The sequence below is a fragment of the Passer domesticus genome, chromosome 3 (genome assembly GCF_036417665.1).
Source record: "Passer domesticus isolate bPasDom1 chromosome 3, bPasDom1.hap1, whole genome shotgun sequence".
NCBI classification, from domain to species: Eukaryota; Metazoa; Chordata; class Aves; order Passeriformes; family Passeridae; genus Passer; species Passer domesticus.
Genome location: NC_087476.1, coordinates 109,219,674 through 109,246,778, shown reverse-complemented (window position 1 = coordinate 109,246,778; position 27,105 = coordinate 109,219,674). Strand labels below are relative to the sequence as shown.

The following is a 27,105-nucleotide window of genomic DNA, read 5'->3' as shown; positions in this document are numbered from 1 at the left end:
ATTCCCGCCGCTTTCCCAGCCGCACCCGACCTCCGGAGCCCCTACAGCCCCGGGCCTGTGCCGCAGGGCTCGCCTCGGGCCTGCCGTTCCGCCGCCCCCTCCCCACGGCGGGCCCTGCCCCTCCCAACGCCTCGATCCGCGGCCGCTCGCTCCCTCCAGCCTCCCCGCGGCCGCCTCACGGGAGGCATCACTGGTTTCCCCCCGGTTCCCTCCGTCCCTGCCCCTTCCCTTCCCGCCGCTCCCGGCCCCGGGGCGGTGGCGAGTCCCGGGGGCGGCGGCGGAGCCACGCCCCTCCCCTGACAGCCCGCTCCTCGCGCCGCGCCCCCCCGCGCCTTCGGGAAGCGCCGCCGCCAGTCGCCGGGCGGTGACAGACGGGCGCGCTGGCCTATCGCGTAGCCGCTCCTCAGGAGGGCCCCGCCTCCTCGGGCTCTGTGGCCACTCAGCGCAGGGCTGGGGGCGGGAGATGAGGATCTGCGAAGCCCCCTCTTCTCATCGCTTCCCCCCCTCCGTTGCGCGAGATGATTGACAGGCGCGACATCCAATGGGCTGCGGAGGGCCCGCGGCGGGGCCAATGGCGGGGCGGGGGCGGGGCCCCGGCGGACGGCGGGGGCGGGGGAGCGGCGGGCCGGGGTGAGGCGCGGCGCAGCGCCGGCAGGAGGGCGATGGTGGCGGCGTGAGGCGCGCTGCGACCCGCGCTGTCTGCCCGGCCGGCGCGGAGAGCGGCGGGGGAGCGGTGCTCGCCATGAGGCTGCGGGAGGACGGGGACAGCCGCGGGGCGCTGCCGGCGGCGGGGCTGCTGCAGTAATGGGCAGCGGCAGCGCTGACTCTCGCCTGCCGTGTGGTGCCAGCGCGCCCGCCCGGCGGGACCGCCCGCGAGGAGCCGGCGGCAGGTGAGTGCCGCACGGGGAGCCGCCCGTTCCCTTCCCGAGGCCGCCGCTGCCCTCCTCGCTGCCCGCCGGTGGCGTTTTAATTTTTAAACGGCTCCGGCTGGCGGCCAAGGGCGGGGGGCGCTGCCCCGGCGGGCCGGGCGCGGAGGTGACACGGGCTGCCGAGGCGGAGCGGGGCGCTCCCCGGGGACCCTCTCTCCCGGGGCCGTTCCACCTCAGGCAGCCTCCGAGCCAGCTTTGATGCCATCCTGCCCCGACTTCTCGCCAGCTGCGGCCAGCTTGTGCTTCCCTGTATTCCTGATGAAGAGGCTTTTCCCCCCGCACCCAGCGCGGATGCTGCTTTCCTGTCGAGGGAGGAGACCCCACCTGGGCTTCTCCTCTCCCTTTTCACCTCCCTGATGATCATTCCTCAGTGCAGGATGGAGAGACATTTCCATTTCAATATGATGCAGCGAGGAAGATGGGGAATCCTGGGTAGCCAGGACTCGGGAAATGCCCCTTCCTCTCTCATCCTCCTCCTCACCCTGGCACAGGCGTTCGGGCAGCAACACTCCCTTTCTGTCTTCTTGGCTGATCCTTCTCTTTGGACAGAGAGATGGAAGCGGGAGGTGTGTTAGAGGAAACAACTGTTACACCTTTTGTCACCAAGACAAAGAACTTCATCTCCCGGTGTCCCTCCCTCTGGGTGCATGTTGGCAGCACCTCAGCCACTTTGCGCTGCTTCCCGGAGATGCTTCACGAGGATTCGGTGTGGCCCTGAGCTGCCCTTTTTTGTTGTTGTTGCCAGTTGTGATGCTGCTGATGATAGGATATGTTGATATGTTTCCGAACAGTCTCGTGGTTTGAATTCCTGAAATTGCTGCAGTATTTTTATTTATTTATTTAATTGGGGTTGGGGGGGTGTGTAGATGACAGCAGGAAAGGGCTGTGTTCTTGTGGTTGCTTGTAGTTCTTTGAAAGGTACGAGATCACGTGCAATTGCAGCACTTAGTGAGAAGTGTATTAACCAATACTGTCTCTTCTCCCTCTCTTATTTGTCTTCCAGTCCTGCAGTCTTCCCTTCATCTGCTGTGTGAAGAATGATGATTCCATGAGAGAACTTCCTCTCCATTACCTGCCTACTGCTACTGCATGCTGCTCCTGGCCAGTGACGAGCCATTCCGCTAGACTGGGATTTACCCTGAGGAGGGGACAGGCAGAATATGAATTGTAGACATCCTGTCAAGTTTCTCCCCCACTCTTTTTACTGTGTCTGTATATAAACCTGTATCAAGCACACACGCTCTTTAAACCTCCGCTGGGATTCACGCAGCTGCTGCTGTGTAAGAGGACTGGTATTTCTCACCACCATGGCTTCAGTTTGGAAAAGACTGCAGCGTGTTGGGAAACATGCATCCAAGTTCCAGTTTGTGGCCTCTTACCAGGAGCTGATGGTTGAGTGCACCAAAAAATGGTAAGAAGCAGCTCATGTTGCTGTAAAAAAATAGTGGAGTAAGTTGCTGGTGCTGAAATAGGAAGGATGTTGCTCACTGTGTATTGTGTGGTAGGTGCATGCTCTTGCATCCCCTTAGCTTCTCTTGCCAGCCCATTGCAGAAGCAGCTGCACGAGCTGCTTGTCTTTCTCAGTGGGTGCTGGCTTTGCTGCATGGTTACCCTGGACCTGCTGGATTTGTTCTGTGCTATTGATTTTCTAGGCAGGCATTGTTTTTACCTTGCAGGGGAGGGTACATTTGTCAGCTCGCATCTGTGACTTGGTGTGGTTTTGGTTGTCAGTTTTGTATTTTTAGTGGGGCTTTTTGTTTGTTTTTTATGTGTTTTTTTTTAAATGTTTCCCATGAGGTCTTTTCCAACTGCCAATTCAGCGTGGTGATGCTGAGGGTTGCCTACTGACACTGGAATTGTTTGACGGGTGCATTGGAGATCAGTCCTGGGCATGGTGGTCATGGGACTTATGGGTTGGATGCCCATTTTGATTTTTGACTTCCTTACCTTAGGAGGTCAAGTTTCTCCTTCTTTTCCATTTTTCCTTTCTATCTTTTAATAGGAAGGGGCAAGAGGCAGGTCCTTGGGAATTGCCTTAAGGTGTTTGTTTAATCAGACAGGAATTCTGTTCGGTGGTGGTCCAGTTGGATGGCTTTGGAGCTGACTAGACAGCAGTTAATGGTGTGAGTCTGGCACATCTTCTTTCCTGTGCAAAATGAGCTTAAATAAATCTGCTAGGCAAGACTAGAAGCAGCTTTTAAGTAGTCAGCGGAAGATCTCCATTATATAAATACTTAACTGCTGTTTTATATGTTTGGAATATTGATATTACTGACATAATTCCTCACATTAGTGTGAGCATGTAGTGTCAGGGGATGAAGAAAATACTTTCCAGACCTCATGGACTGAGATGTTCAAATTGCCTTGTAATAAACTGCAGCCTCCTTTCTAATACTTGGCCTTTCTTCTTGTTGGCAAGTTTGGCACATGCATTGGCTGCTTTCACTGGTTATGAGTAATTGCCTCTACAAACTTAAATTCTATCTCTTGGAGTAGGAAATCTCTGTCAAATATGCTGGAAGGCTGAGCACTGCTCTGTCTTAAAGGAGCACTGTCAGATTAAATGTTTTGGATTTTTTTTAGCAAATTGTCTTCATGCTTAGGACGTTTAAGAAACAGAATTTTTATGGAAGTTGAACTTGCTTTCAGAGTAAGCTACAAATGGAAACATTGTAGAAGTTGAAAGAAGCTGTCCTGATTATCTTTTGAAACCTGATGTCCCAAAGAGGCCAAGGAGTTTTCTGCAGTAATTTTAGTTGATCAGGTTTATTTCAGCAGTTTGGTTTATTTCTTATGTTTCGTTTGCATTAACGAGGATGTTTTAGGTTTCATTTTCATTTTGATTCACTCGTTGCTGACAATTTGCAGGATGCTTCATCACTAAAGTATAAATCCTGCAGGAGAATGTTTGCATTGGAATTGCAGCTGACCTTTCCTGGGTTAAAGAAAAAGTCATACACAAAAGTTCTCTTGTGAAGTATCTTATTATTTTAGAAACAGGCAGCTTATTGGCTAGTCATAACTGAGAGTGCCCACCTAGCAGAATGTCTGTGTGTGAAGTAGTGAGAGAGCCATTCCAAACCTCAGATATGTAACTAATTTTTTGCAAAAAGGTTGTCCTTCTGAACCTTCATTCTACATTCTTGAGTTTAAACATAGACAATATCAGTGCTTGTGTTGGTTATTACAAAGGAACAGTATGGTGGTGAAATGTGGATGAATTCTAGGAAAAATCACAATGGGGAAAAACATAACTCATAAAGTCCTTTCACTGTAAGCTTTTTGATTCTGCTTCCTGTTATTTTGAGAACCTTAACAAAAAATGTTCTTTAAGCATGCAACCTAAAATATTACACTTCTGCCATAAATCAAACATCTACAGAAATGAAGGGTTAAATATGTGTGTATTTTGAGAGCCTTCAACTAAGTGTTTCCCTGACTTTGGAGAAGATACAGTTTCTGTGCATGCCCAAAGGATCACTGCTTCATCTGTTTCTAAGTCTTGCCTCCGAGTTTGAGAACAAAACACAAGAAATGAACTCCATATGCTGTTCTTGCTGAAAGCACTCAATGTATATTAAGTGTCAGTGCTGTAGTCTGTAGTTTGTTTGATTGAAATGTAGTAAGCAGTAAGTTATTTTAATGTACTGGCATTTTAACAATGCAGTGTTTCTGGAGGAAAAGAATGCTCCATTCATATTTTAAAGTAAATGACAACACAGTCATAAACACACTGGAACTGAGAAGTGTCTGTGAGCAAGGACTGTGAGTGCATGACCAAAACAGGCTGTGTTCCTTTTTGTGAACTGCTGTCTTCTGTTGGGTTTGCATTTGTCTGACTCTTCAGAAAGAGACTTGTGTGTTAGAATATTTTGTACTGATTGTGGATGGTGTGCAAGGTAGGGTGAATTTCTGGTTAGCTTTACTACTCTGTTTCCTCTGGACTTGTATTGATTGGAGTTTTTGGTGTGGGTTTTTTTGTTTGTTTGTTTGTTTGTTTTTAAATTTAGTGTCTAAAATAGCTCCTGTTTTGTTGGGTTTTTTTCTGGCATTCTCCTGGCACTTTGAGAAATTGCCACTGCTGTGGTGTTGCTGCTTCACTTTTTTAAAGGATTATATTGTCACAAAGCATTTGGCCAGATTGGACTGAAACCTTTCCTTGCTTTTTCTCCTGTCTATAACTTCTAATTTTTGTCCCTACTAATGGTTACAGACAGCCACTCACAAATGATTGCTTTTCCTTGGTGGTGTGTTTGGGGAGATAGGTCATGATGGAGTGTCCAGTGTTGTCACTGCTCCTTATTTTTCAGATAATTAACAGGACTGAGTCACTTCTGTGGCATTTTGGCAGCTCCCACTGACCCAGACCTAATTATTGTGGCTGCTCAGTACCTTTGAAAAAATTGAACAGTTGGTTTATTTAGAACCTTTCATTAAAAATAAATAAATAAACACATGTAGTCTTGGTCTTTAATATGAATTAGTGACTCCTGCTACTGCAAAAACATAGTACTTTGCATTAATCATATAAGCAGTTGATTTTTTTGAAAGGTGCTCGCTTGGAAGTGCTGCAGTGTGTCATCCTCCATTTACCCTTGGACTAAGCTGGGGCAGCTCAGGATTTTCCACACAGCCTCACCAGTGAACTGCAGCCCTGGCCTGAAAGGACCACGTGTGATACCAGGGAGTTAATTCAGTGCTTATTCTCAGTGCAGAGTCATTGAATAAAACCAGAAATCAGCTTCATTCATTTTGCCTAGGCTCCTGCAGAAACAGCTGTATTTCCTGCTCTGTGCTGTCAGGGCAGAGGGTTGCTGTGGGGGGCAGGAGCATCCCTGGCAGCTGGAATGCTGTGACTTGTGCAGGGAACCCAGTCCAGGTGCCTGAACAATGGTGTCAGGCCCTGTTTGGGTTGCCTTTGGGTGTACTGCCAGTTTGAAGAAGCCCAGGTCTCCTGTTGATCCTGGTTCAAGCTGCCAGCCCAGCAAGAATCTCTGGTGCACCCTGGGGCTGCCCAGCTGCTGGAGGCCTCTGTGCTGGTAGCTGAGTCGAGGCTTGTCTGAGATCCAGGCTCAGCAGAGGAGCAAACTTCTCCTTTGGACCAGAGGTCAGTTCCAGTACTTGGCCCTGAAGCTCTGATAGCAGTTTTATAGAGCTGCTGAAATATCTGCTGCTGAACACATGAGCTCTTTAGGGTGGCTTTTTCTTTTTGTTTCCTTATTGTTGTGTGATATCTCACAAGTCGAGAACTCAATAGAGGCTTCAAATGTAATATTGACTGGTTTCCACAGGGAATGGCTGAACTTGGAGAGTTCAGGCTGCCACGTTCCTAAGCTGGCATTGTTCATTGGATGCTTTTATGAACAAGAAAGCTGCTCACATGAAGATAGATGCTAACTGCTTACAAAGGCTGGAAAAGAGTAAACATAGAGGCTTTTACACAGGATTTGTGTTCAGGAGGTGCTTTAGAGATAAAGAAATATGTTATTTTTTTTACAATGTTTGTAATGTCTGTTATTTCTTACATGAACTCCTTTGCTTTTAAATCCTGCTAATAAATACAGTAAGCCATGATGTTTAAAAGGGTTAAACTTTTCATATGTTCAGAAGCTTTAACTGAAGACAGGCTTGATGTCCATGAGGCAAGTTGCCTATTTTTATATCGATTAGGTATGGTCTGAAGTAGGTTCTCTCTTTTCAAATGCACATATTTCTCTTTTGGAAATGAAGTAAGGCTTAATTTTTTTTTTTTCAAAAGGCTTTAGCCATCTGTTTTCCTCTTCTATTGTAGTTTCATAACTGGATGCTGCAGGAATCTTAAGATTTGGCATGCATTGTGCTTGGGAGAGAAATGAGCTTTTTGAGATTGCACGGTTCACACTGATCTGTTTGCCTTGTGCTTGCTGCTTTCCAGCAAACCCCCTAGTGCTGAAGGCCACCACAAGAACTGGGCTTAGCTGGTTGCTGTAGAATCCTTGTTTGCCTGCATGGGGTCAGGCTGTCACATTGCTCAATTAGTTTTCTTGCTTTGCACGGTTGTTAGAGGGGATTTCATGAGTACCTAAATGCATTTGACTATAAAGGATGATCATATTGAATCTCTTTGAATTAGTCTTGCTGTGCACTGTGCTGTTGTGTCGTGGGCTTGCTCTGCAGAGTTTTTGATCAGATTGGGGTGCTGGTGAGATGGGTGCACTGTAGCATATATAACTTGTGCAAGGAAAGCACCATGCAATTTCTCCTGTGTTTTATCTTCTGTTCTTCTCAATGAAATTGTACTTTGTCCTTATACTTTTTATTGAGTTCTAATTCCACACTAAATAATCTCCATTTACAAATACACTTCAGCATTTTCTTTGCCATTCATTTCTGGTTTTGACTGAGGATTTTTTGAAGGCTTAAACTATGTGTCAAACATACTCTTTCCAAATAATCACCACCAGCTGCCTTACAGCTGTCTTCCCCCTTTCTTTCTGCAGTCAATTAAAACACATTTACTGTCCACACACAAAAGCAATTCTCTTCTGTCACTTTTGATCTCTCTTCTTTGTATCAAAAAGAAAATCCTTCATTGCAGAAACCTAGATATGCCTCTGTGGACTCTGCCTGACTTCTGTCAGGAGGTTGTCTATGAATCCCAATTCCTTAATGCCAGCTGCTTTCCTTCTCTACCTTGCCAAGCTCCCCTCCTAGCCCTTTTTTACAGCCTTAGGTCTGGTCCATGGACCACAAATTAGGGATTTCTCATCAAAGTTGCTGGGTGCATATTGGCAGCAAAGAAATTTCTGTAGGAAAGGTAGAGGTGTTCATGAAGTCTTTCTTGCTGATGACTTTTCAGGTTGTCAGTGCTGCACATTCATACCCGTTTTCTATTTGCAGCACTGTTTTAAGAGTGTTTGTGTCTCTTGTCATTTCTAAAAGAATGCATTGATAGCTGCAATCACAAAGTTTAGGATCTGTAGGGTCGAAAGATTTGGCATAAATACTTGTTCTGAATTTTGTTTCTCTCTGAAAGACACATTTCTTTTCAGAAATTCTTTGTTTCCTGTCCTAGCAGTAACAAAAATAATTAGCAAAAGCAGAAAACATTTGATTTTATGCAGGTGTAGACATATTTCATTTTAATGGTCAGAGTGGGGAAGATGTCTCCTTGAGTGAATAAAATACACTAACTTATGTTCTAACATAGCTTCACTTTTTGAGAGAGAAACTTTGTGTGCATAACTTCCTCACGGAGCTATTGGAACAAATAAAACCTTGCTCTGTTCCTGCAGGCACTGTGGTGCACACATGCAGTGAAGAACGTGTGCTGTTCATTTGAACCCAGTGACTTGAACTGCAATAAAGATTTCAGTTTGTTTTTTTAGGGTTGGATCCATGTGAATATTCTTTTCAGCTCTTTTTGTGCTGTGAGGTGAAATAAAATGAAATATTATGACATTGTGTAGGCCTCATATGAGCTGAATCTGCCATCTCTTAGACTGCTCAGGCTGTATAGTGCCAGTCTGTTGCTTCAATTAGTTTTTAATTGGTTGGAGAGAGCTGAAGTCCCTTTCACAGCTTAGTGTGAATAAGGAGAGAAGGAGGAGGAGGAGGAGGAGGCTGGTAAGGTTGACTAAATCTGGGGAAACTACTCTTATAAAACAAACCCTTCAGCCACGGTAGTAAAAGCATTCTGCTTGGGTGGCTTTCTGAGAACATGGGGGCGGGTGTGTGTGTGTTTATTTACTTCTAAAAGCTTTCCCAGTTTACTCTGAGGAGTGTGTGTGAAGTGTGTGTTTGTTTCCCTTGCCCCTCTCTCTGCTTTCACTCCTTGGGGCAGAAGCTGGCCCTTGCAGGCTGCTTGCTACCTTGTGGGACACTCCTTGAGCTACCCTCGGCACAAAGTCTGTCTTGTGTGTCCTGGAGTGGACTCTGAAACACAGGAACTGTGCAGATGAACTTTTGTTCCTATTAAGATATGCGCAGAGCAGTAGGGTAAATAAAGCTGTCCTTGTTTTCTTCCTCTTGTCTTTATTTGAAAAATGTCTTTCTGCAGCGTACAGTTTCTGTGAGTGCACCAGAGCCTCTCATCTGGAAGCTGTGTGCTTTGGCAGCTGAGGTGCAGGGTAGCTGTGGCTGTTGGCACCTGGAGAGGCATTGCAGGGATTTGGGTACTGTGGGTAAAGCACGAGCTAAAATTAGCAGAACCATAACCAACATTGCTGTTGTCCAAGGCTCTGACTCATGAGGTTTGCTGGATTCAGAAGTGGAGCGGGATGTCACTGTCCCTAAGCAGCAGTCATGCTCTGCCCTGGGGCAGAGGCAGGGTGACAGGGAGGCTGTGAGGTGTGTTAGTATTAAGTGCCATCAACTTCAGCTCCCATTTGTGAGGCGAGTGTGAAGTACAGCTGAGGAGCAGGCACACCTCCCTTATGCTGCCCTGATGCAATGGGGAGGAAAATCTGCCAGAGCGGTGAGATGAGCCACAGCTGCAGGCAAGAGCATCTTAGAGTGCTTCAGCTAAATCACCCAGATCTTGAGTCAGTGCCCTGTGCTGTCACTGTAGGGCTTCAAAGTGCTCAAGCTTTTGAGATGAATCAGAAGTGCATGCCCTTCTGAACTACAGTTTCTAGCTGCCTGCAAACCTGTAAAGATGAGCAGTGCACAAGTAATTCTCGCAAACTACTTCTCTTTGTAGTGGAGAGTCATTATCAGGGGTTCTTTTTGTTTCTAATTTATTATTTACGGAGACTTTCTTGAGGATTACTCCAAAGCTGTGGCCAGGCTCTGCAGCTGCTTAACTGTCTGCAGCTGCTGAGCTGCAGTTTCTGTGGCTCTGTGTATTTATTTTAGCACAAACTGGTTTTGGGTTTTATTTCATGTGCACGCTCCTGCAGTGTTCAGTGGGCTTTGTTTTGGGTTAGCTGCTGTATCAGCTTAACAGCACACAAGCAGCTCTGACCTTTCATTTCTAATGGATCTGTTCTGAAAAATGACTTCGGTGCTGACCAAACATCACAAAGGCAAAATAATTTCTAGTTCCAGGAACAACTGAATTAGAGCAATCCAGGGTATTTTAAGACTCTCTCCTACCACATCAGTTTTGGCTCCTGTATCACTGCTGCTCATTTCCTGTGTGCCACCTCCACAAGCACCTGTAATGAGCAGTCAGCCTTCATGTTCAGTGGCTTCTTTTCTCAGCAGAGAAGTGCTGTGTGCTGCCTTGGTGCTGTAGGACAGGTCAGAGCTGTCTGGGGCTGCTGGATGGGTGGCACTGCCTGCTGCGGTGGGAGATGTGGCTTCTGATGGGTGCAGCTTTGCTGGGAGTGTAAATTCATCTGCTCCTGTTGGGACAAGCCCCATCACCTTTCACCTAGGCCAGGCAGACAAAAGGCATTCCCTAAGTCAGCTCTTGCATTAGGTATGCTGCTGCCTGATGCCCTAGGATGATAGCTGTCCTGACCTTTCTTTAGAGCTAAGACTGATGCAGTGATGCCTCTGCTTTTACATCTGGTGTCATAAACTAACCTTCCCCTCCCAGCTGTGCTTGGGAAGAGCATTTGCATAGCCAGTACTGTTAATACCAAAAGCTGTATTGAATGAAGTAACTGGAGAATCTGGATCATTGAATCCAGTTGGCAGCACATTGTACTCTGCCACTCAGTGAGTACTGTGAATTTCCTTGACTTTCTGTGTCTGCTCATTGAGTAAACTCTGAATCCCTTTGTTTATGTCAGTGCACAGGAAGAGATTTAAAAGAACAAAAAAGGGCTGTCAAAAGTTCTCTTTTGCAGCAGAGATCTAACTCAGATCTGTAAATTTCCAAACCAACCTGTTCCTGATTTGTCTTTGGTTTATTAGCAGAGGATTTAACCTTGACAGCTCCTGGTGACACCTGATGTGGTTATAGCTCTGGAGGTACAGCTCTGGCCAAGCTGACAGGTGGGCAAATCTATTTGGCTGTGTTTTCTAGCTGTACCTGGTTTTTATCAGTCATGTCTCTTGGAAAACTGATTTAGTGGTTTGTCATTTCCTGTAGGTAAATTGAGCAATTGTTGTATAAAGCTGTGAAAAATTTCAGGAGAACAAGATTTTTAAACATCTTTTTCTCTTCAAGAGCAGATCTTAACTCACAGGGTGCTTGGAGTAAGTGTCTCTTGAGTGAGTGAATTCCCCTGCATTCCTTCATCTTTGACATGTAAGAAAATTTTAAGAATGAGCAAGGCCTGACCCATTTTTTACCACTTCCTCTCATACCACAAAAATTGAAAGAATTTATAACAGCATTACTTGGTTTTGAGGCATATTTAGGATGGCTTTTGTTTACTGTTCACACTTTTTGAAACATACTTCTTAAAAAATACAATGGTGTTTTCACACCCCTTCCCCCCGCTTTTTTGGGATTTGTGTATGCGGAAGAGGGACTCATGGGTTGTAAGCTCTGCTTTTATTTTTTCGTTTGTTGGTGGTTTTTTTTTTTGTCTTTACTGCTAAAATGGTTTACTTTCTTCCCTGTAGATGGCTACTCTCAGCTCCAGTGTCTGCAAATCTGTTCAAGATACTGGGACAGACAGTCTTAAAGCAGTAAAAGAATTATTTCCTTTTTACAGATTCCTTTTTTCCCCTATACTAAATGGGATTAGATTTTTTCAAATTTTTAGCTGAAGGCTCACCAAGAGTAGTCTTAACACCCTAAATTCTCATAGCCACTGATGTAATCAAGGGATGTTTTGCTGGAGGACTGAGAGTGTGTGATCACCCACAGTGCTAGAATTACAAACGTGTGCTGCTGGAGACATGGTGCTTTCTTTAGCCTGTGACTGGGGGGGTGGGTGGCAAAAGGCAACTTTTCCTTCTTGTCTCCACACATCTTTCCCTTTTTCCTGGGAAGAAAAGCTGAAAGCCTGCAGCTGCTGCCAGGAGAGAGCTGGAGTAGGGTCCTACAGAGAGCTGGGTGTGAGGGACTGCCCCTGACACATCACCTGCAAGCTGTGGGGCTGTGGCAGCTCCCTGTGCCCCACAGCTCCACAGCCACACTCTGCCACTCTTGCAGGAGAGAGAGCCAGGACACCTGTTTCCTCCAGGCATGCAACACTGGGGTGGTTGATGGGTCCATGCTGCCAGTGGTTATGACAAGTTTTCTGCTGTGTTGTTGGTTTTGAAGCTTGGGCCTCTCCCTTATTTTTAGCTTTGTTTCATAGAGGGAAAGGTTTTTTTTGTGATGTTAAAACATGCCTGAGTTTTCTGTCTGGCCAGCAAATTCAGCATTGGATTGGAAAGTTTCAGCAGGCAATTCCAACTAAGGTTTGCAGGGGTGGAAACCTCCAGCTATTATTTCCATGGGTTATGACAAAGGGCCTCTGGACAGAAGAGAGGAGTTTTGGTCAGACCTTATGGCTGCAGGTTAAAATCCATACCTTCACCTTTTATTAGTCACTGGAGAATCTGCAAGGGCAAAAGCTGCTGGCTGCCCAGCCTCTTTCCCTGTGCCTGGAACTAGGGTTTATGTCAGTTTGTGCTTCCATGTGGCCATTTGTGCAGTGTATTTTTGGAGCAGGGAGCTGCTAGATACATTTCTGTGTTTCTGTGCTCCCCATCTGTTCCTGGAGCTACCTCCTGCTCTAGCTGCCTCGGGAGAAGCTGTATTGCAAGGGAAAGTGGCAGTGAAAGCAGGCATTACCTGCATTTTCAGTGTGGGGGTTATCCAGTCCTGGTGCTGGGTGCTCATCTGACCCATCAGCAGTCACTGCAGCAGTGCTGGTAGTGGCTAATGTTGAGTACAGTGGCAGGTGACAGTGCAGTCTCGTCTCCTTTCCTGTTGCCCTACTGGAAACAGGAATATGGACATTTTTGCCCATAGATTCAGTCTTGTTGTCTGGAGTGGACCCTAATAAAGCATTTACAGTACACAAAGCTTGCTTCCTCCTAGGGGAAAAAATGCTGACTTCAGTAAATAAATTTATTTCAGTCAAACTTGTTCTTAGGGAACTAGATCATGTGCTGTAGGGGGAAGAATAATACTACTGCTTTTAGCAACAGCTGTTAAAAGGAGGATGCTTACTTGACTTGCAGTTAAAGTCAATGAACTGTAATTTTAAAAGAAAAGAAAATAATCTTGAGTTATTCTTGACTATAGGAAGACTGAAATTTATCCTAATTTGTTTGTGTTCACCTCATTGTGAGAACTGCCAGTACCTCTTATGGTTGACCCCATTAGGACCTAGAGAAGCAGAAACCTGCTGCCTTGTTACCCTCACAGAATGAGTGTTCTGCCCTCATCTTCCTCCTGTGCTGTGCCATAGATGGGCTTAGAGAAGCCTTGGTAGGTCTTCTGTAGGGTTAGTTTCTTCTTGGCTGCTCTAAAAAGCCTTTTAAAATGGTCAGCCTTGCAGCTTTTTCATGGAATATTCACCTGTCTTGTTTCAGCAGTGCACAGAGATGGGCAGGATGGGCTGTGAGGCGGTGTGAGCTGGTGGGGAAGCACCAGGGGAGTGAGGAGCAGAACATGAGGCTTTTCTCCCTGTTTGAAGGTCTTCTGGTCTGTGTGTACAGGGTAAACAAGGCAGATCCTGATGGGTTTGGAGGTACAAAAACAGAGACTTAAGCATGAGCAACCAGCATGTGAAATAAAAATAATTATTTCAGGGAACAGCCACGGAGCCTTCTTGTGTTTCTGCCAACATCATCTCTGATTAGCTTGGGTTTTAGTGGTGGGATCTTAACTCCTTATACTGAACATCCCTTCCAGCAAAGAAGTTAAGGTGGGGAGAGGTTTCTGAAAGCTGACACATGACAAAGAAGTGTCACTTGTGCATGATAAGTACAAATATATAGTTCAAGGTGTGGTGTGTATGGATAAAATCAATGTATGTAATGGAACCATCTTAAGGGGATGGAAAGCCTGGATGCTGGTGGTGAATAGTAAAAGGACTGGCTGTTGCTAGTAAGGGACAAATTTTGTCCACCCTTGGTTACTCTGGGAGACTTCCAGGTGTGCTATGGTGCACATGGGCTGAGCAGGGCCAGAAATCTCACTTTCCTTACAACCTCAAGCCTTCTTGCTGGTAAATTAATAAGTAACTTTGAAATAGGGAAGCTTTTAATGTTACTGAAATACTCAAAATTGTAGCAGGCCCCCAGGCCTTTGTTCTTCCATTGAATACAATCCCCATAATCAGCTATAATCAGATTTTAGTGTTTTATTCAGGCAGATGTTTGCTGACCCAGACCATGGGAAATTCTTATGATGAAGTGTGCCCTCTTTAAAATGGGAACTCACGGTGTCACGTTGAGCTTTCAGACCTGATTTTGCTGAACAAGCAGTGTGCACATATGTGTGCCTGGACCTTTTCTGTGGGCAGCAGCTCCACTCTTACTGTGCCTGAGCAATCATACATGTCACACAACCCCTACCCTTCCCTCTGGCTTTGCCAAACAGATATGAGTGCTTCACTTTTAGAATTCATGATAATCACAGTTCTTTCAGAAACGGTTTTAAAAGGGAGGTTCCATCTTTTCTTGGTGAATGCTAATTAGGATTTCACCTCTTTTTGAGTGAGTGTGATTGTAACAATCATACAGTGAACAAAGAAGTCTAAATTTAAAGTGTTCTGGGAAGTCTTTTCTGTGCTGAATAAAACCAAACTGGTCTATTTAAATATTTCTACCTTTAAGACACAAGTAGAGAAAGTCTAGCTATTGATACAATATTAAAAAATTCTGAGTCTTCTTTTTATAAAATTTTCTAAGATTTATGTCTTTGCAAATTAAACTGCAGTATGTGTCAAGCCTTCCCTCATGCAGTTTTACTCAGTTCAGATTGATGTTTCAATATCTTCAAGCTGATGTATCCTTTTGTTGTCATCACATTGTGTTTTCTTCACTGTATCTGTGTAAATGGTTTTCCATACTGGTGCCAGGTTCCAGTTTCCAGGTGGCTGATGTGAAAAGGGGAGGAATAATACAGCATACACGATAGATATACACGTGTGCTGTGGAAGTTTAATTTTTTCCTATCCCAATGCAAGTTTCTAGTCACAGCAAAGAAATTGCAAACAGTGTTCTCTGTCTCCCTTAGATGTAGCCAGAAGCAGCAGAATGATTTTGAGACTACTGAAACTAGAAGAGTTTGCAAAGCTATAAAGGCTTACAGTTACTAAAAGTGGTAGTAAAAGTTATTCTTGTTCCTTATGTAAATAGTTCAGTGTCAGTTTAGCACCTTCCTTTGTTCAGAGCAGACTTGATACATTTTGTGCATTTTTTCTAGTTATGTATTTTTTACTTGGAGGGTGAAATAAAGTCTTTGCTTCTCCTTCTCCTGCAGTGTGGTCTAATTGTAGAAACAAAACTCAGAAAATCCTGGTTCTGCACTGGGCTTCCTTTCAACTTCCCTTGTAACTGTGCAGAAAGGCATCTTTTCTATCACTCCCTAATTTGTGTGCACAAATCATCTTTCATCAACTTTTCTGCATTTTACATCCACAGTTACTTATAAGCAGGATTTATATCTCCTGTTAAAGGCCAGATGGTAGCAGCTCTCTGTTCAGTGGTAATGGTGTAAAACTACAAAATGACACTTAGCTGTGTGGAAATAAAGTGCTAACGATTTCTCTGCACAAAAATTCTGCAGCCACACAGCTCCATTACTAATCCAGCCTTACAAGACTGCTTTGTGATAGAGAAAAATGATCCCTGTTTTATGTCTCCGAAACTGAGATACAGAGAATTTGTACAGAAGCTGCAAGAAACACTCTCTGTACTGATAGGAATTGTACGAGTGCAGATTTATGACAGCAAGGTGCTACATAACTAAAGAAAAAACTGCAAGTTTTGCTTTACAAACTTAAAAGAGTGGCCCCTCCCTTTCTGTTTTTCCAGTATGAATCATGTTAATCATGAGCTTATTTATGAGTGTGTTTGGTCAGAGTGGAAACTGCTGTAGATCAGTATTGAGGTAGAGCAGGACCAGTGGAGCAGAGTACATGAGAAAAATAGGACAGATAACTCTGGAGGGGGGATGACCCATGATCATTGATCTACAATTGCTGGGTTTTGGAAGGCTTTTTTTGTGGGGAAGGTTTTTTGTTTGTTTTCCATTTACTTTTCAAATTACACATCCAAGGAGTGATGTGTAATTAAGAGTATGTATACACACTGTCTGGATTAGAATTGTTGATTTTTTTTTTTTGCCTCTCTACATTGCTGTAGAATTTATTCTATAATTTATTTTCTGCTTGGACTTTGCATTATAGCTTTTTCTTTCATACCACATCCATAAAATTGATCCCAAAATGTAATGCTTGTGGAAGAGAGAATGTGAATATCGTGAGGGTGGGGAGAAAGAGACATTTTATTTCCTACCCTTAAGAAAATGCCAGGAAATCTGTGCAGTGTGTTTGTAGCTTTTATTTTACTTGTTTGTTGCTCCAGCATATCTGTCCTGTGACTTATTGTAGGAAGAGATAGGGTAGCACATGAGACATTTGAAATATTTATGAGGCTAAACTGCCAGAATGGCTCTGAGTTTGGTCAGACTGTATTTTTGCTTCTTGACTCTCTCTCGAGTAGCAAACCCTCATGACCATTCAGAATCGCCAGTCTGCTTTGTGGCTGATTCTTGGAGACCAGGATTGTTCAGAAATCAAATACTTCAAAGGCAGAAGAAAAACGTAGGTACTCGTATGTCTGGTGCTGTTAATAATGTGATGAGGCTGGCCTTATGTCATCTTTATTTTACTGTTTTTTCTCTCTTTGACTGAACTCCTTTTTCTTTGCAGTATTAGATTTCTTTGCATTGTGTCGGCAGTGTGAGGTGATGTTACAAAAGCCAATGTCTGACTCTGGTTTACACTTGGACTTCATTTTCTCCAGAACACTTTTTTCCATTGGCTTTGAAGTTTGAGGGTTTCAGTGTCCCAGAACATCTTTGCTCATTAGCTGCGTTGAAGTGAGTGAATAAATTCACACCTCATTTGCTGCTGTATTGCTTGCCTGGCTGCAGAACAAACAAACACAAGCCCTGTACATGTCAAAAGTGACAGAGCAAGGAGCAGTAAACCTGCCGACCTTGCTGCAGTGGTGGAAGGGGCCAGAGGCTTTGGCCTGCCCGGTCTCCTGTCTGCCTCTGTCCGGGCTGGGTCCCGCTGAAGCTGCCGTGCTGAGCAGAGCAGTTTCACTTCCTCAGATGGGCAGCTTTGGGGAAGGAAAGTGGCTGAGAAGGGGTTGGTGCTGCTCGGGGCAGGGAGTGAAACAGCAGGAACTCGCTGTGCCAGTGCCCATCTGTCAGAGCTGCGGGGACAAGGTTGAGTTTACAGATCGAGCTGCGATAAATGTTCTGTGTAAGGTTTTGTCTGTACTCAGAAAGTGGAAGAGTTAAGGGGAGCTGCTTAAAGCGTGAAGTGCAGAAATAAAACCTTGCTAAATACACTGGATTCAAGAGATTTGCTCATCACTGTGGTAGCCTTAATTTTCCGGAGTGCTGCTCCATGGGCCTGCCCTTGCTCTTGGGAGCTCTTGTGGTGCTGCAGTGGGGGTGAGCACGTGTGTGCAGTGCTGGCCCTGCCAAGCCTGGCCTTCCATCTGAATGCTCCAGAAGGAAATATGTAAAAATTTTGCAGCCTTCAACTTTTGAGCCTTGTTTGTTTTAAAGATGAAAAGTGCATTTTGTATAAAGTACGCTGAAATATGTGGAAAATCTTATTTTGCAGAATCCAAGGAGTTTGTGTGCCCACACATCCCTATTGTCCGTGTTGATGATTCTGCACATAGTTGGTTTCCCCCCCCCCCCCAGTGCTCTGTGTGAACTCTGCACAGCTAAAATTGATTCTCATTCCCTTGATGGTTAGTTTGCAGAGTGGATTTTATTCATTTGGCTTCTTTGACCTTAACTAGACAAATGTATTAAAATTCCTATTTGAAACGGAATAATTTACAGCAACGTATCACAATTTCTTTTACTGTAATACCCTTCTAAAAGCTTGAAATTAAAATTTTTCCTCCTGTTTATCCTCACTTAGTACTAGATTCTGCAGCCCTTAATCTGGTAGGAGGTGTGTGCCTTTCACTGTAAGGACACTGTTCCTCACTTGGCACAACAAGGTGTTGCAGTAGATTGTCTTTTACTTTCAGTGGATGGCTCTCATCCCTTTGCCAGATTAACAGTATATTTTCCTCCAGAAACCAGTGTAGCTTCCCTTTTTATTCACCTTTCTGCTTCCAAGGAGAACTGCTTTACACACCAGACACATTTGTGTTTACAGATAAAAAATTTTTGAATTAGACTAAAATTGAAATCTAAGGTGAGACAAAATACTTAATCTTTTAAGCTGTATGCACTGTGGGATAGAGTGGCTCTGTCTCTTGATCCCTTTGCCTCATTTAATGGCACAAGACTGGAATCCAGCCTGCAAGACATCAAATCCACATAATGAAAAATCTGGCCAGCACCCAGGCGTCTTCTGTGGCTGAAGATGTTGCTTTACAACTACCCCATGGCACAGCCCTTCAGCTGTGTAAAGAAGCCAGCAGACTAAACCACAACCAGGCATTTCACTATAGCATGGAAAAGGTGCAGGTTCTGTCTGTTTTAAGCTGAGATGAAATACCAACCATGACAGCACAGACAGAAAAGAGAAGGCAGCACAGGAACCAAGGCAGTGGCTGGCTTTGGCCTCAGTCTGCAGTTAAAAATTTCATTTTGAAGGAGTTGATATTTGTGTCTACGTGTCTTCATTGGGAATGTAAGTAAGAACAGGATGGTGTTAATTTTTAGCAGCTCAAATCTCAACAATTCTGCGTGTATAAAGGACCCTGAGGAGTATCCTCCTTGTGGTTGTTAGTAACCAGAGTGGGTACAGTCTGGTGTACTGAAAAAAATATGAAGGACCACTACTCAGTTCCTTCTGTAAGGATGCTGGGACAAAAGGCTGCCAGGCTCTGTTGGTGGGAGTACCTGACTTGAGTGAAAGCTAGTTATAACAGAAAAATCTTTAATAGGAAGATTATTTTTAAAAATACCAACAGAAAAACCTATTAAACTAGGTACTATTTTTTGTGAGTTTTCAGCATCAGCATGAATTCAGCTATAATGTAGGTACTGTAGGTTTGTTTTTTTAACTGAAAGCCATGCTTAAAGCAGTCAGAATAAATATACTGTTACTTCCCAGTTCAGCTGATCTTGAAATGAACAGTTAAAATCCAGTTCAAATTGCTGCTAGGCATCTTACAAGCAGCAGCTATTGGCAAAATCCATCTAGGTCCTTAATTGTTGCTGTTCTTAGGGAGTTTTTGGATCTTGGAACAGCAATGTTTCATCAATTGTATTTTCAAAGTGTGAAGTTTGTATTTAAAAAAATTTACAGTTTTTAAAAGTTGTATGTTTTACATTTCAAAATATAAATAGAAGTCTTTCAGATAGGTTGGGGGTTTTTTCTTTTTTTTTTTGGTCTCATTTTTGTATTCAGTTTTATTTTTTGCCATATCAAGCCCCCAATGCTGGCAGGAGATTTTGCTTTGTCTGAAGTATCCATGACTAAACATACTTTTTTTTTTCTTAGCCAATACTTGCTGCTGGATATAAGCCATGTGTGTTATATGAGGGCATTAATTAAAAGGCTTGGTCAGTTTTAACTTCCTGAAAATGATACAAATTTTTAGACTTTGGGTGCATAAAGAACTGTTGAGCTGTAAATAGAAATAATCTGTGTTGTTTTTGAGATTGACTTTTGTAATCAGAAGTGGCAGCTTTTGTTTCAGGAGGCAGCTTGGAAGCAGTGTAACAACTTAGATTGAGCTAGAAGAAGAAGACTCATTCTAATTTTGCAGTCTTTGGAACAGTTATTTAGCTGCAAATACTGATAGAATAATTTTACTTCTTATGTCCATATCTCCATCTCAAAACAGCTCTTGAAAGGTCACCAACATGAAATGGGGCATCTCATGGGAAATGATCATGGCAGTTTCCAGTTCCCTGGAAACCACATAAACATTTTGTAAATCTAGTACATTTTTCATTAACATGCAAGTAAATCATAGCTTTGATGTTGACAACCATCTACATATAGCTTACTGCTGCTAAATTTGCCACGTTGGCTCATTCTCAATTTTTATATTTTGACAGTCTCACTAAGCTTGGAGAAGGCAAGGTCAGTTGAGGCTCTGGTGTTTTTGTGTTTTGTTTTGTTTTGCTTGGTGCATAAATGTGTGACTTTGGTTGGGGCCCAGGTTTCAGTGCAAGGTTCTTGTGTTTCTCTGTGGTGTTTTGAGGCTGTGCCTGCTTCAGAGATTTGCAGTAGCCAGTGCATTATTGCAGTTGGTGAAATGTTCTGGTTTTGTGCCCCTGGAGGGTGGCAGAAAGGTGTATTGCTTCCAGGAGTGCTCCTCCCAAGAACTGGGTGCTTTGCTGAAAGCAGGTGATCCTATCCTGCTTTTTCATACAGGGCATGCCAGAATCAGGGCAGAGAAAGCAGTTCAAGATCTCATCCTTCAGCGCCTTGCTCCCCCAAAAGTGAGTTCATACTGCTTGATGCCATCTCTGTTGTAGTTGTGGCTGAGGGCACCTGGCTTTGCACAGCCTGGTCTCCTGTGCAGGCACAGGGGCAAGGAGCTAGCATGCCATGGTTTCACTAGGCACTCTCCACCCCCCCCCCTTTTTTTTTCCCTTATTGTGATATTAATTTGCAAAAGCAAAAGGAGGCTGCTGACAGATGAGGAAGCTTTAATTGGGGAGCTCGCTCTGCATAAGCCAGGAGTGCCTATGTCTCAGAATAAATACAGATTCATTTAGGGCTCAGTAGAGTGATCATTTGGAAGACTAAATATGAGTTTGTATCACACCAGCCCTCCACACTGCTTCTGTGGCATGGACACAGTTTACCAGGAAATCTGTCCCTCAGCTTACTGAGTGCTTGTGATAGGCTACAGTCTTCTGTGGGGTTCTGTGTAACTCCGGAGTCTGTGCTGTCTTTGTATATTCCAGAATTTATCCAAGCTTTTCAACCTTGCAGGTATCAGAGGCAGACTGCTGTGTGTCATTTGGTTTTTGCAGGTGTCAGCCTTTTTTTTTTAGCTTGTATAGCCATCTCAGTTCCATAATCTGGGCACCTGAGATGGTGGTAGGAATTTTCTCTTCCAAACTCTATGAACTGGTACCATCCCACCCATGCTGCCCACTCAGAAGCTTTTAGTATGTTCCCAATTTCTGTGCATCTTCAAATGGTAGAATTTGCTTAGTGTAATCTAAAACATGCTCTTAAGAAATAAAAACAAACAAAACCCTGGTGCTGTTGGTTTGGAAGGGAGCTTTAAAAGACACATGGTGCCAGATTCTTCTGCTCATGCTGCTGCAGAACTGTAATCTTCTTTGGGATGTGTCCATGGATAGCAAGCAGAGGAGGAGGATGGGGGCATTAATGCACTGTAGCTTCTGAAACTTGCTTGGTCCGAGTCCTAATGTGGACGCTGGAATTTCTGTGGAACAGGAGTATAAGTCTTTGTTCATGTTTCTGTGTGTAAATGTCAGACTTGCCCAGGCAGTAAGAACAGCAAAGATCATCCTTCTCTTTAATTGCTCATGTAGGCTATGCAGAGTTCCTTAAATATTTTAGACAAATTGGAGAAGAAAGTGTCTGTTGTGAATAGTTGATATTCCTGAAACTGTGTTTTTGGTGCAAGATAGAATTTTCTATTCTGCAGGAATGACAGAAAAATAATTTTTAATCTCTGGTTTTTGCAAACTGAAGACCAGTAAAGCCATCTGTTTGAATGCTATTTGACACAGAAATAAATTATGCAAAAGGGAATAGGGTCAGATTAAAACTAACAATGGTGTGCCAAAAAGTCTCTTTCATATTTTTAGTACAAAAAGATATCGTTTATGTGGGCATTTTTGATGCGCTGAAACTATGTTTCAGGCAGCATTTGTCAGTCAGAGTTTCACAGAATTTCTTATCATGAGAATAAATGAGTATAACTGCACCTAGCAGTTATACTTTAGTGCTTCAAAATAAGAAGGGATAACAATTGGCATCCTCAGTAATGCATGTACATTGTTGTATAGAGGTTATTTGTGGTCTGTAGGTAGAGATATGAGTAAAATCAGAGGGAGGGTTGATGTTGCTCAGTGTCTGTCTTGAAACTTTCTGGATGCTGTCATGTCAGTGAGGACAGGAGATGGAATTGGAATTCAGAGTTCCTTGCTCAGTTTGCTAGAATGTTTTGTTTCACTGTCCTGAGGCGCAGTGAACCCGCAGAGGGGCAGCGGTGACCCGCGGTGTCCGCCGAGGAGGGGCGGCATGTGGAGGTGCTGGGGGCTGCATTTGGGCGCCAGAGCAGGGAGACGGTCGGGCACTTCACCTTCTGAGGCCAGCTGTGAAATGCCCTGCTGTGCCCGAGGTGAAAGAGCGGGTGTTTTTTTCCCGGCTGTTTTGTGTTTATTCACGTGGCAGTTGTCAGGCCCCAGCTCCGCAGGGAAGGGGATCAGCACAGAGAGTTCACAGCAGGTCAGGCCCTGGCGGGCTGTGCAGGCAGGTTGGTGGAGTTCCTGCTCTGCTCAGGAGGAGAAACCTACCAACTTGAAACACAAAGCTTTCTTTTTTGTTTGTTTAAAAAAAAATTAATTTTTTTTTCCCTGTTAAAACAGATCAAATATTCTGGCAAAAGAGCATAAAAAGGAAAATCAGGCATCTGAAAAAGATCTGGCTCACGGCAGCTCCTTCCAGTGAACTTTCCACTGTAAAGCAACACTTTCCATTCAGGGTTTGTCTGAATGGCCCTGTCAGTGCTGCTCCCTGCCAGTGAGCCTGAGCGGAGCTGACTGGTTGATATGACAAGGAACTTTCCTGAAGCAGCTCCTGGCTATGGAGTTTGGAGTGCTGGGTGGTGTTTGTGAGCTCTGGTGTGGACGGCTGTGTGGCGTAAACATGAGGACTGAGCATTTGCTGGAGTCAATGTCTGTCTAAGGGGAGTGTCTGTGATTATGCCGGAGTGAGATAAGGAGCCCACGTGGCTCTTCTCGTGCAGTGCTGAACCCCTGGTGACAGCAGAGCTAAACTGGATCAGGCAAAGAAAGCTTCCACGCGGAGAGCAGCTGGATGGGACCTAAAATTCAGGGACTGGTCAAGGCATCTTTGTGTTGCTGCCAAAAGGATGTAAAGAACACAATTTCTGAAGACTAGGGTCAGTTTGTGTATTCTGCAATGTAAAATTCCGTTGCAAAAAGCTTTAAGGGAAGACTTTGCTAGTTAGCTCTGCAGAGGATTTTTTTGCTGCAATAACGATTTGAAAAATGAAGTAAAATCTGCCCTTGTTGCTTTTTTCCTGAATAATAGATGAACTTGGGTTTTGTTTAATTCAGCTCATCCTACAAACTTCATTTGTGTTTGGTTTGAGAAAATCAAGTAATCAGCAGTACATACTACACATTCCACTCTCAGCCCTGCAAATAGACTCTATGCAGATTCAGTAGGTCTGACTGCACTCGGAAAATAGGTCAGAGTGTCTTGCTTTTTCCTATTTTGTATAAACCAAGCAAAGCCAGACTAGAGCTTCTTTTGAAAAGCAAAGCATAATCTTGAGCTGTGGGTCTTGTAGAGGCCAGTCTATTTAGCAGCAGATGTGTTAAAAAAATCTAAAATTCACTTCACAGGGCAAATTCTGGTCTTTCAATGGGCTTGTAGAGTCCTGAAAAAAAAAATCTGTAGAGACCTCTGGTGGGAAGAAATGGAGGAATTTTGTGTGTTAGAAAGTGAAGATGTAGAGGTGGATGAATGTCAGCTGTGACATCCTCTTGCTTTCCCTGTTTTAATGATTTCTCTTTTAAAATTTCCCAGGCTTGCTAAAAACTACTGAATGGTTTTAATGATGGAAGAGCAAACTCTGCCTTCTTTTAGGGGCTTGATGCATAGTCCAGAGTAAGTTGTGTTGAGAGAATGCTCTGGTACTCTGACATAGCTCTGTGGGATGGCACAGGCCTTACCCAAGAGTCTTTTAACTTTCACCATGGAAGTTAAGGTGAGGTGGGGAAGAAGACCCCAAGCCCCTTCCTGAAATGCTCAACTTTCTCTTGTAATGTACTTCATGTTATAATTATCTCAGAGGGGTTTTACCTGCACTACATTTTATTCTCTTAATGTCTCTGGCTCTTGCAATCAGCGCGGTACCTGCACTCAGCAAGAGGGCTCATTTGGCAAATGCATCAGTGTGTGACATCATTCCTGCAGTGTCTCTGGGTCTGTTTAAGGCATTGGCAGTATCTGACTGCACTTCCTGCATGCAGCTGTAGGCAGCTGTGAAGTTTCATTGATGGTGACCAACAGGAAATGCTGAGGGAAAAAAACTTCAGTTCAAGGCTCACGAAAGGCCGTGGCCTGATTAGTTTCTTGGCTAATGATAATACATGGCAATAGGGCAGGACCTAGTGCAGAAAACTGCTCTGCAAAGAGTGCTTTTGAAAGTAATTAGCTGTAAAATGAGAAAAAGCAATGTTCATCCCAAATTAATGGTGGTATAGAACCAACCACATTTATTTTTAAGAGACCATTAGAGAGCCTTGCTGGTGTTTCAGCAGCCATGTAGAAAGCTGTGTGCTAGTGGGGTGGGAGGATTGGTCCCTAATGGAAATGCTGGGATGCACAATGCCGAAGGGACAAAAGGTTATTTAAAAAAATTCTTATCAGAAGTACTTTGACATTAGTCCTCAAGTAATTATTTTTATCCTTCAATAGGTGCATCTGCATGCTATTGTGCTAACACTGCTCCTTCTCTTATTAATTATACTCTTTTAAGCTTGCTTCACAAGAGTAATCTAGCAGCCTGTACTAATTAATGCAGTTCAAATCAAACATAGTAAAAATAAAACAGCTCAGCTGAAAAAGAAGGAAAAGGAGAGGGGAAGACAAAACCCAACACTTAGGCAGTTTGATGCCAAAACAAACGTGCAAGGCTGTACTGTGTGTGGTACATACAGAAAATGTACCTTTTACATTTCAATAATTTAACAATTATTGAGTGTTATGAAATGCAGTGGTACCTTTCAACTAAGATATTCTGCTTTCCCACCCTTCACCGAAAGGTTGTTAATCATTGGTCTTGCTGTTGGCTTCAGTGGTCTGAATGAAAGTTAAGTGCATTTGCAATTCTTTCCAGCAACAGATTCTAACCCCAAGACTTCTGTAGCTTTTTGTCATTGAGCAGTAAGTTTAGTGGAGAAGTATGTCCTGAGTAATGCTATCAGCTTCTGCTCAAAGGTTTACAAAACAAGAGTTCACAGGAGACTGATACCTTTCATGTCCTTCTTTTACAAGTGATGTTTGGAGTGTTCTGTAATCAAAATATTGTGCCAAACACTTCCTAGAATGGTCAGACCAACCCGCAGAAGACCTTGAATCTTACACAACTGCCTTTCAATCAGTAAAATTGGTAGTGTGTGAGGTGCTGCTCAGATGACAGTTGTGTCCAGTATGCAGAATGTTTTTATTACATTATTTAATAGTTGTGGATATGGCAAAGTTTGATTCCAGTATTTGTCTTCCTTTTTTTTTTTTAATTGGTTGTTTCATTGGGAAAATGGAATGTAGCAAAATCATTGCTTCCATCTGATAGGAAAAGCAGGCTTGGTTTTGAATTAAAAGTGTTTTATAAATCTGTATTTTGGATCCCATTTTCATTGTTTAGTATGCAGGGCAGGGGTGAATCTCTTTTTCTGAGCCACAAACTTTGAAATCAATCTTCCCTGCTTCTTTGCTATGTTTCACTTGTAAATAATAAAATAAATTTACTATGATGAATTGCCTTTCTTCAGGAATAATTTTTTTGTGAACCACACAATAACAAATAAATACAGGTTTATGGTAAATTTTATGAAATGCAATCTTTTGGATCCAAGCTGGATCCTTCAACCCCTGCCACTGGATCCCTGCTCTTCCCAGGGTCCATCCCTGATGTCCCAGTGCTGATGGCTTCCTTTGGCTCCCCCTCCCAGGGAAGTGCTGCCTTGGTGGGAAATGCACAGCACCCCCAAGGCAATGGTGGCAGGTTCCAGTGCAGTGTTAAACACTCCTGCTGAAAGGTCAGTGCTGTTGAATTGATAGATTGATGCAATTGCTTAGTGGGGAAATGCAGTGTCCAGCTAAAACCCAGTTCTCTTGCCCTGCTCCTAACCCATTCTCTTAAGGTAAGAAGTGTGTTATTCCTTGCATTAGGCATACTGGCATTGCTGGATAAGTGACTGACTAAAAGCTGGTGGGTTTAAAGAAATGAGAAATGTCATTTATGCAGCACAGGAAATTTTTTTTTTATTTTATTGCTGACCGTTAGCATTTGTTCAGCTTGCAGCATTGTGGATTTTGTATTTGGAATGATATCCAAGATCAATAAGTAAACTTATAAAAGATACTAAAACTGGTCTCCAGACTAATTCTTCAGAGATGATTTTGTTTGCTTTGCTTATTGGCTAATGAGCAGCTGAGTTTTATGATGTTAAAGAAGGGGAGAGGTCTGAAGTAGGAAATACTACCTAATGCTTTCAATTAGCAATGTGCATGATGTGATATCAGCCATTTCCTAGCACTGAGATATCATTAATAACCTTGAATGCAAATTTGCAGATTAAAATATGAGCTGGGCTTTTTCTTCTAGAAGTATACTGCCATAGGAGAGCGATGAACAGATTGTGGGAGGAAAGGTTGCTCTTGGTTTTGTTAGTCAAACAGTTCTATGAAGATATTTCAGAATTGTTGGATTTGTGACTTCCTTGAAGAAAATCCATTAGAAGAACTGCTGTGCTTTTTATTAGGTTTCAGTTTGTGGTGACCTTCCTTGGTGTTGGGTTTTTTTTGTTTGGTGTTTTTTTTTTTTTTTTTTTTTTGTTTGTTTTTTGTTTTTTGTGTTTTGTTTTGGTTTTGTTTTTTGTTTGTTTTGTTTTGTTTTTGGTAAAGTACCTCTGGATGTGAATTTCTCTCTCATACTTGAAGCTGAAGGAGCAAATTGTGCTCAGTACTTAACAAAATAAATATATTGGTGAGAGAAGTGAGGGGGCCAAATGCTGCTTCTGCTTGTCCATCAGCGTGGCTTGGTCCTCTCAGCCTGAATTAAAACATTAATTGGCTTTTTTCATGTTGATGCATTTCCGTATATTCCTGGCAGAGGGAGTTCCTCAGGACTGGGAAGTGTTGCTGGTGTGGGTTTGGATTGCTTTGCT

At 43.6% G+C, this 27,105-nt stretch overlaps 1 protein-coding gene across 15 annotated transcripts in view; it reads left to right on the top strand.

Moving 5' to 3' along the window:
* The first annotated feature begins 619 nt into the window (after nucleotides 1-619).
* Nucleotides 620-27,105, top strand: part of EHBP1 (EH domain binding protein 1) — a 205,597-nt gene continuing 179,111 nt past the window's right edge. For 10 of the 15 annotated variants that reach the window (XM_064415017.1, XM_064415016.1, XM_064415009.1 and 7 more), the window contains exons 1-2: nucleotides 621-890; nucleotides 1,933-2,340. In XM_064415017.1, the coding sequence (XP_064271087.1) occupies nucleotides 2,237-2,340 (104 nt within the window). In that variant the 5' untranslated portion in view covers nucleotides 621-890; nucleotides 1,933-2,236. Of the gene's footprint in view, nucleotides 891-1,932; nucleotides 2,341-27,105 lie in introns of all 15 variants that reach the window. The other 5 variants (XM_064415007.1, XM_064415013.1, XM_064415010.1 and 2 more) reach the window with 2 other exon arrangements.